At 38.7% G+C, this 9692-nt stretch overlaps 1 protein-coding gene across 2 annotated transcripts in view; it reads left to right on the plus strand.

The window, feature by feature from the left end:
• The first annotated feature begins 2212 nt into the window (after positions 1-2212).
• Positions 2213-9692, plus strand: part of UBE2I (ubiquitin conjugating enzyme E2 I) — a 10006-nt gene continuing 2526 nt past the window's right edge. Inside the window, exons 1-6 of one of the 2 annotated variants that reach the window (XM_026859343.1) lie at positions 2213-3572; positions 3932-4008; positions 4236-4319; positions 7538-7610; positions 8341-8450; positions 8620-8699. In XM_026859343.1, coding sequence (XP_026715144.1) covers positions 3943-4008; positions 4236-4319; positions 7538-7610; positions 8341-8450; positions 8620-8699 — 413 coding nt within the window. In that variant the 5' untranslated portion in view covers positions 2213-3572; positions 3932-3942. Of the gene's footprint in view, positions 3573-3789; positions 3794-3929; positions 4009-4235; positions 4320-7537; positions 7611-8340; positions 8451-8619; positions 8700-9692 lie in introns of those variants that run through there. The other variant, XM_026859344.1, reaches the window with a different exon arrangement.

Below are 9692 nucleotides of genomic sequence, written 5' to 3' on the forward strand. Positions count from 1 at the left end.
CATGCTTTCCCTACGCGGGACGATCCTGCGCGCGATCCGTCCGCCAGTCCCTGCGCACCCCCGCGGCACAGGCAGCGCTCGGCCCTGCCGCGGCTGCTCCTGGCCAAGTTACTTGGCCGGTCGGGCACCGAGACCCGCTGCCGTGCGGTTCCTTTTGTTGTTCTCCTTGTGGCTCGGCTAGCCGCTCGTCGAGTACCGCCTCTTCCACCTTTCTCACGCCGCAGGCAGGAGGAGGCTTTCCGTTCCAGTCCAGAGTTAGCATACGTTGATTAAACCTCAGCCCTTGGCCTTCTCCACCTTCCTGAAAAGTAAAATTTGTGTAGTTTTGGGGCAAACTATTCCAACTGATAACTTCTTCCTGTATTAGTATTTAACTTGCACAGTAAAAATGTGAGGCTAACAATCCTAATGATTTTTTTCTTGCTCTTTGGCATTAATAAGACCTATTGAAAGCTCTTGAGACTTAAAGAGCATGGTGTTGATGTATTTAGAGACTTATTATGGGTCAGAGCTGCGGGCGTGACTGCTGTTCTGTGGCACAGGAAGGCTTCTTTGCAAGACTTGGTATTTGTGTTTGGAAATAAGTTCTCCCTCCACCCCGGGTAAAATGATCTGTAGGGGAACACAGAGTCTTTGCCTGTGAGTTGGTTTTGTTTTGTCCTTTTTTCCAAAACAGGTAGTAGTAATAGTGGTAGAGGCAAGCTACTGAGTAAATTTGGAAGTTTTTGTTAACTTTGTAATTAGTTGATAGCTGTAAAAGGGACATTGCTACCTCTTAATGTCAAGGTGTCTTTGGGGGGATTAAAACCAAACAAAATGTGAAGACTGGTCTCTTAGGCTTGTGTGACCCCTGCAAGGTAAGGTTGATAAACTTCCTCTGGTGCAAAAGCTTGTGTTCCCTCCAGTGATGTAGTGCAAAAATGTCTTGGGACTTCAGTTCTGTTTGTTAGCAGTAAATTTCTCGGGTGAAGAAAACAAATTAAAATCCTAAGAACTGGGGTGTTTGGAGTTTTTTGTTTGTTTGTGTGGTGTTTGTGGGGATGGTTTGTTTTTTATTTTTTAACTACTTCATGTTAATTGAGAAGTCTTGCATTTGTGAGGTATTTCAGAAGCTTACAAGAGCTAAAGTTAACATACGGATATTCAGGCAAACTACTATTCCAAAGGAGAGGGAGGAAAAAAAACCCAAACAAACCATGCATGTAAATTACTGAAGAAGGTAAAAGTGCCAGTGAGAATATATCTTCAGGTTTAATACCCATTTAGTATCTTACTCCTTCCTGCTACTCCATAATTTCTGAGATTAGTATATATTTCAATGTGATCAATCTCTGTTTGCCCTGTGTCAGCCTCCAGCAGAACTAAAATTATTTTACTGAAGAGCTGCTAGAGAGTGTATTTGGCAATTTGTTAATAGGTTGATTTGCTTTTGCGAGGTGCTTACCTAACTGGATCTTTTGAAGTAGGCTTTCAGTCGTCTTTGTAATCTCTACTTGGTAGTAGTTTGTGATGAGGTTTTAGATGCTTGTCTGCCCCTGTCAGGGTAACTGAAGTCTGTGGAGACCATGTACACTGAAATTTTGGGTGTCGTCTGTTAGTGCTTAACTAAGTCAGATGCCTCAAGATTTGAAAAGGTGTTTGTAGAACATAAGAAAATCTTTAATTTACTGGGACACAGTATAGTGCATAACCCGTTGCAAAAGCAAACAGGATATAGAGCCTGAAAGCTTGGGGTTCCTCTGTTGAGAACTCATTGGATTGGTGGTGTTCTGTAGGACATACGTTGTTTATATGCCTTGTGAGAAGTTGACATTTCCCTTGGGGTGCATGTAATTAATTGGCTGTTAGCCACAGGAAATATAATTCATGTGTTTGGAAGCATCCTGTAATATGTTTCTTGGCAGAAAAGGTAGCTGAGTTACTGTCTAAGAATATTTGAATGGTTTTCTCAATTTTCTCAAATGATCATGGTGAGATGAGTATTATTACAGTGGACCACCAGGTACTAACAGCACAACTGAAATTCTGCCGTATATTCACTATATTCATTTACATCTTTTGCCAAGGGCATGGGCTCACAAAATATTTTAAATTATTCCCTGTATAATTTGATTAAGGGAGAGGCTTTTTTGTTCTGATGGTATTTTTTCAGTGGCTCCACATCTCCTGAGTGTGAACGGACTAAAATCTGAAGTGGTATGTACAGTTTGTGTTAAGTCCTGCAAATGTTCTGACATAATCAAGATACAGATGCATGTGTTGGGAATACTAGGGGAATATTGGACTGAATATAGGATTTTTTGTGTGCGTGTTTACCGAGTGTTTTTAAAAAGTTTTATCTGATGTGAATTTAATTGCTAGTTGAAGTTGAAATTATGGATTATGGCTATCCATAAAAAACTGACTTTGAAGAAAAGCTAGGAGGAGGGATATGAAATACCAGCTGTCCTAGGAACTGCAATAAAACTATTAATCTGGTGCTGTACTGCTAAGCCACTTTTGATGATGTGTAAATACTTAAACTGGGAGCATGCTGTCTTCTAATCTTTAAAGGGTAGAGCAGATGAACATGAAATGAACGTGTCTACGTATCTTACATGGAATAGGCCTGTGCCTGGTAAATCTTTCTAGTGTGAACATCATGCTGAAGGGCATAGCATGAACATGTGAGATTTTTTTTTTTAAACAAGGATCTTTGTGAGCTGCAATTCATATTGTTAATAGTAGTAGATGGCAATACTCTTACAAGTAATCTAGATATTAATGGAATGCAAATTTTGCATAATTCTTAACTAGTGTTTAAATGTTTAATACAGTGGTAACACTCCTTTCATTAATTTTGTGAGCTTGTTTAGTGGAAGAATTGTACTCTCCTGGCTGTCATAAAGGCTTCTTAGCTACTTACGGAGTTGAGAACAAATAGGCCTGGCTTCTCCAACTGCCAAGTATCAAGTATCTTACTTAAAATGGGTAGAAGTGCACTAGAGGAGGATTAAAAACCTTCTCTGGAGTTGGTTTTGAGCATGTGGCTAGTGAAACCCTGAGTTTAGATACAGTTTGAGAAATAAACTCTTGCTTTGACTACTGTTCTGGGTGAATGGAGAATCCTCCCCTGAATTTGAAAGCACTGCTCTGTTGCAACCATCATGTCTAGAACTGTTCTTGCATCATATGCTGTAGCAACCTGGGCTTGATGTGTTTCTTCTGCAGTCTCAGTCACCATGCTTGGCTGTTACTAAGGCAGGGAAAGTGCAGGAAGAGGATGCAGTCAGTTTATACTGGAGTTGAAAACTTGCCTTGTGGAATGAGTGGGCTGCTGGCTCTTCCTTAGCTCAGTTATGGATTGCTGTCCCTGATGCTGTCTAGAAGTTGTGTAGTGGCATCACTGCAAAACTGAGGTGACTTTGTTAAATTCTGTGGCCATGGTGATTTTTGTGTAGAATACTGGCCTTCAATGGGAGTTTATAGGATAAAAATAACATTTCTTATTCCCCTGTTTGCCAGAAACAGGAGCAGTACAGGTGTTTGCCCACAGGTGCAAGCCGTACCTTTTGTGGTGTAGTAGGAGATAGGTATGTACTTGTCAGTTGCACAAGTAGGAAGTCTGAGCACTTTTCCCATTACTAATAGTGTTTCTGTTGTCAGGGTACTGTCAGTCACTTCCAAGATATGGTTCAAATATAAAACACAGGTTGAGGATAATATTTTGTAGGTCATGTCCAGTCACTAAGAGGTGGTTGACATGGGGAAACGATGTTATTCTTGATGTTACCTTCTGAGGGTGTACGGAAATGTGTGTTTTGGCTATAGTAGTAAAAATCAGAGGCCAAAATATTTCCTGAGTTAGCAGGGCTTATAAACAGATAATATAATGTGTTGTTTACACTGTAAGTAAAAGTTTATACTAAAAGCAGTTATCTTTGTTTTAGAGGGGTTCTGAATATGTCTGGCATAGCTCTTAGCAGACTTGCACAGGAGAGAAAAGCCTGGAGAAAAGATCATCCATTTGTAAGTATGAGGACTGTCAGATTCTGACTCTGCAGTTACGGTGTTCTGATGATTTTTTTTCTTTACTCTGATGTGATTTTTTTTTTTTTTAATTTCTTAAATTAAAAAGGTGCTTAAAACTATGTGGGGCAAAAAGAAATAACTCTGTGTAATGATAAAGTATGTAATGAAGTATTCTAAGTACATCTTCTGAAATCGTCACCCTTTGGCTTTTTGCCTTAATTCAGGGATTTGTAGCAGTACCTACAAAAAATCCAGATGGCACAATGAATCTAATGAACTGGGAGTGTGCTATTCCAGGAAAGAAAGGGGTAAGACTTACTGTTTTCTTAACATCTCACAGCTAAAAGTGACATAAGCCTGCTCATGCTTTACACTGATAACTGACAGTATGACTTACATATAGTTTAATAGAAATGCTTGGTTCATGCTGCTGCCTTAGAATCCAGGTGGAGTGGGCTGAGAATAGTAGTTGACGAAATACACCATGAGCCTGTTCAACTGTTAGCACTGACCACCTTTAAGTTTGCAGAGGAGTGTGTTAAGAATTCAGCTTTATGACAGGGTTTATTGTGACTTCTGTTCTTATAAATGCTGGTTTAAGTCCTAAAGCATGAAAATTAATACTACCAAAATGTTGCCTCAGCTGGTTAACTGCCGATACCTTTTTTGTCCACAAAACAGTGAGACTCTTCAGTCCTAGAAAAGTGCTGTAACACTGTTTTTAACTTTTTGAATTTCATGGAAAATAGTTCTGCGTTACCAACATGGAATTTCATTGCCCTCCATTTTATGGAATTTCTTTATTTTTTTTTAATTGGGGAAACAAGAGTAGAACTCTGTAATATTCTTTCTTTTTGTCTGATTTCACTTGTGCTTCTGTGTCCCTTTCCTTAAAGTAACAAGGGAAAAGAAAAAGTATTTAGAGACCAGAATTGTTTATTTTTATTCAGCTTGATCTGGTTCTAGGGGTTAGGACAAATGCAGACTTTCAAGTGGAAATAGTAATTAATGCATGAAACTTCTTCGATTTTTGTACACTGTCATTATAACATCTCATTCTGAGCAGATTCTTCTTTCTCTTTTTCAAGATGTTACTTAGCATGTAGAGATAATTCTGGAATTAATTTGATGCAGTTGTTTAGTCTGAGATAATACTATTACTTAGTGGTTTTCATTCTTATGGGTCTTTAGTGTTTTGCATTGGATGTGGTATTTCTTTTGTTGCTTTGCCTGTTCTACTGCCTCTTGCCAACTTGCTTAAGATTTCGTTTACTAAATTCTGAGAAGAAAAAGTATGTCGGCAAAACCTGCAGATTCTGTACTACTGCCTCAGTTTAATGCTGAACGTGGCATTGCCGTTTTGTTGTAACAGCTCAATACTTTGGCAGTTGTCAGCACAGCTCAAGTGAGTTTTTAAAGAAGCACTTAAAAATAATTTAACTACGTAAGGAAAAACTTGTCCCCTTGTGTTCTGCCAAAACAAGATTATCCCTCATAATAGCCAATTATGTACCTTATTGAGATGTCACCTTTAAATACTTCTGTAAAATCTTCATGTCATACAAAATCTTCATGCTACTGCTTTAAAGTTTTGTAAACCACAAAATGGAGTGCACTGGACCCTTGAAGCCAACTGTTTGCTTCTTAGAAAACACATCACACCAGGAAAAGATCAGTTATGCTCATGTGATTCCCAGTAGAGATTTATTTTAAAAATCATGGTTTTTACTTGTGTAAAAATGCTGTCTCTTTAACAAGAAGCAGCATGCCTTGCTCATCTCTACCAGACCAACCAGTTGTTCTCTTGCCTTTGTGTTTGGAGGCATGCTGTACTGCACTGCTGCTCCTGAGACACAGGAGTGGTTGAAACCACCAAAATGCTTTCTTGTCAGCCAGATCGAAAACTGAAGTAAAGTGATGTTAGTACTGTGTTGGATATCTTTGATCACTTTTTGACAGCAAATCACTTGTTCTTCAAGTCAAAGTATAGGTAGTTGGTAGTTAACATCTGCAACCTGTCCAGTAACACACATCGATACTGATGATACTGCTATCGTACTTAGTAGAGCTTTTGAGTGTCTGCTGTCTTCCATTATGTCATCCATTATGTTGCTCTGTCACAAAGACAGTAAAAACTGTTGATTGTTCTGGTGTTCTACCTGAAGAAATGATTAAAAGCTGTTTGTCTTCCCCTGTGACTGAAAGCAAACAAAATAGGAAAAGTTTATTCTATCCAAACGCTCTTCTAAAAAGGACGTTTGTCTCCTCTGAGAACGTAGGGAGAACAGATATTTCTAGTTGTTGACAACTGATTAGAGCTGTTCAGAAGAAGTTCTTTAAATAGACTATAGCAAATTAATTAAATTGCTTGCTTTTTAAAACATGGTTATCTTAGGATTCCATAACACGTTTGGGGTGGGGGTTTTGGGGTGGGTGGGTTTTTTTTGTTTTGTGGTTTGGGTTTTTTTTCCCTCTTTGCTTTCTCTTTCTGCTGAAAATCACATAATTCAGGTAAGAAAGAATTAGGGATTTCCTCCGAAGGTGTCTTCAAACATACCTGTCTGTCCCTGAGGATAAGACTTGATTATTCATGCTGTTAAGATGTGAGACCATCTTTATTCCAGTTTGTTTTAAAGAATCAACACAACACTTACTTCTGTTGCAACATTTTCCTAGCAAGGGCAAGTTGCGATTAAGTGGTCTGAATTTTATGTATATAATAAACTTTTTTGTATTTCTATACTTCTTACCAGAATTGAGTTTGTCCCTCATTTCCAAGTAAGATGACAAGGTAGTATATATTGGAGACGGGCTTTCTGTCCTTTGCTAGATGTTTTTCTGTGGTTATATGACCCCTTTGAGTAGTGCTGTCTTGCTTGGTTTGCTCTGTAGCATGGGAACTGCTCTTACCAGTGCTTTTCCCAGTTTCTGATGGGGATAAAAAGCTGCTTAGAATTTCTGTTACACAAAAAGATGGAATCTGTGAGACTACTTGCTACCAGATGCAGACAGGGTTAGACTAGTGACTCTCCTATTAACTGTACCAGTACTATATTGCTGTCCAAATTTTTTTGTTCATTTTTTGTTTTATTAGCTACATTCTTGTGAGGCAAATAGAAGCTATTTACATCCACGTGCTAAAGGGGTGTGTCCATATCCTATCTTCTCAGACTTATTTTAAGTGGGAATATAATGACCCCTTTCTCATTGCATGTGTATCATGTAAAATTTTGGAAGTATTCTGTTCTGTGTACTATGGAAATTTTACTTGTGTATGGAAATCGACAATGATCCTGACTCTGACTCAGCAACACTTACTAGCTGTAAGGAAGTGGAAAAGCAGAGTTTTCTTTCTTCAGCTCCTTATATAGGTAGGATAACTTGTCTCAGTCTAAACAGCATTTTCTGCTGTGTAGCACAATGATGTTTTGTGCTTTGCCTGAAAAACTGTATTAGTGATAAGCTTTTTTCCCACGAGTTTGACTTATCCTTGCTGTAATTTAAACTCTGCCATAACTTTTTATAGACACCATGGGAAGGAGGCTTATTTAAACTACGGATGCTTTTCAAGGATGATTATCCTTCCTCACCCCCTAAATGTAAGTAAAATTACTTAAACCCATGGTTTATTAGAACAATGTTAAACTCCTCTATGAGGTTCTATGAATGGTTTATTAGTTTCTTACAGATTTTTTTAAAGGGAAGCTGCTTTTTTCTTCCCCCTGCCTTTGCATTTAGGAAGCTGTGATGGAATAAGTGAAGTGTTCAATATAACAAAATTGGGAGGGGAGGAGGATTGCTGTGTGTCTTTCCTCATAGTTTGACAAAAGCACCACTTGAAGTGTTTACTACTTGATCACTCTTTGGAAACTAATAGGCAGGCATGGTTAGATCAAGTCCCTTCATGTGTTCTTACTGTTAAGTTGGTCTTTTAAGCAAAGAACTCAGAAGGCACAACCTTAGCAAAAATTTTTAAAGTTCTATCAACTTTAACTGTTTCATCAACTTGCTCCAAAACATGGATTTATTCTTTTTTTGATACAATCTACAACCAGAAGATACCTGGTCACAGTGATGGTGTTACATTGCCTGGTTTGGTATCACAGATGCAATGGAGTTCCTGCTTTAGCTGTAGGCTGAGCCAGGAGGAAAACCAGTATTACTAACTCCAGAAATCTGTGCAGCAGGGTTTGTTTTAGGGGTGTGTGTTAGGGGTGTCTTTGGCCAGGTTTGTTGGTTTGTTTTGTTTTTCTTCCCCCCACTGATCTAAACTAACTCTCTGATCTTACTCTTAGTGCTGCATGCAAGTAATTATCTCTTCTTCATCAGGTAAATTTGAACCGCCATTATTCCACCCAAACGTGTATCCTTCAGGAACAGTGTGTCTCTCCATCTTAGAGGAGGACAAGGACTGGAGGCCAGCAATCACAATTAAACAGGTCATTAATTGTACTTAAACATATTCTTAGCCCTTTTATTTGCTTTGCTTATCTGATGTGAATGTAAGAGGTTCACTGTGTATTTCTAGAGTTGATTTCTAAGAGTTTTTTAATTGAATGTCTCTTAGTAATACCCATGCTTATGTTACTTCTATTCCTTTTTCCACAGATCTTGTTAGGAATACAGGAACTTCTAAATGAACCAAATATTCAAGACCCAGCTCAAGCAGAGGCTTACACAATTTACTGGTAAGTATCTTTGTGTATCAGCTTTAAAGCTGTCATGTTGCCTATAGCTTTCTGCTACTTATAACATGCTTAGGAATGATCAGAGGAATTTTCTTACCTTCATGAGTGTATCCTGCAGAGATGCCTAGCTTGTGCTAAGCTTGGACAAAACAGTAACTTCACAGTTATTAGGCTAGTGGAGCTTTTAATAGCATCGCAACAATGATAAAGTGCAAAGACTCCTTCAGTTAGACCATGATTCTCATCCTGGTTCTAGCCCAACATAGAATCCTTTCCCCTAAAAGCTGAGTAGTAGAGATGTGACAATGATTTCATGAGACCAGTGATAGGGGAGACTGAATTAGGCAACAAGTATCATTCATCAGTATAGGAGTGACTTGCATGCAGTAGTGGGTACCTATAAGCACTCGTGCCTGAAGGATGAAGGAGAGCTGTGATTGCTGTAGGAAATATGCAGCACTTTGTGAAAACGAGATCTTTTGAAGAATAGGTTAAAAAGTACAGAAAGCTTGTGGCTTTAGCCAAATGAAGTTTGCATTGGTTAGGAAGGGTGGTAAGTTGTGATCTAAAAAGTACTTTTTTCTTTTTTTGTGGCTTAATCTTAAAAATTTTCCACCATTAAAAATGGATTGCTGATCTGTAATCTTTAGGGGAGCAAAACACTTTTCAACAAATGCTTTTGGCACTGACAGCTACTGGAATAATGAGCAAGACAGAAGTACAGAATTGCCATTCTGGAGAGAAGAGCCACTCTCCAGGAGAGTGACAAGTTTGAAAAAGGGCATTTTATGAGACTTCACAATACAAGCTATGTAGGATCTTAGTGAAAAGGAAACATAGGGACAGGTAGTCTCAGAGTTAAAAATAAGGGTCCACTCAATGTTAATTTTTAAGTATCTACTGAAGACTTGGTGGGACTGAGTGCATATGGAGGACAGTTAGGTGGCCAGACCTTTGGGAGCCAGTAATGATGAGGCAGCCCCCCCCCCCCCC

The sequence above is a fragment of the Athene cunicularia genome, assembly GCF_003259725.1.
Source record: "Athene cunicularia isolate RWA chromosome 14 unlocalized genomic scaffold, athCun1 chr14_part2, whole genome shotgun sequence".
NCBI lineage: Eukaryota > Metazoa > Chordata > Aves > Strigiformes > Strigidae > Athene > Athene cunicularia.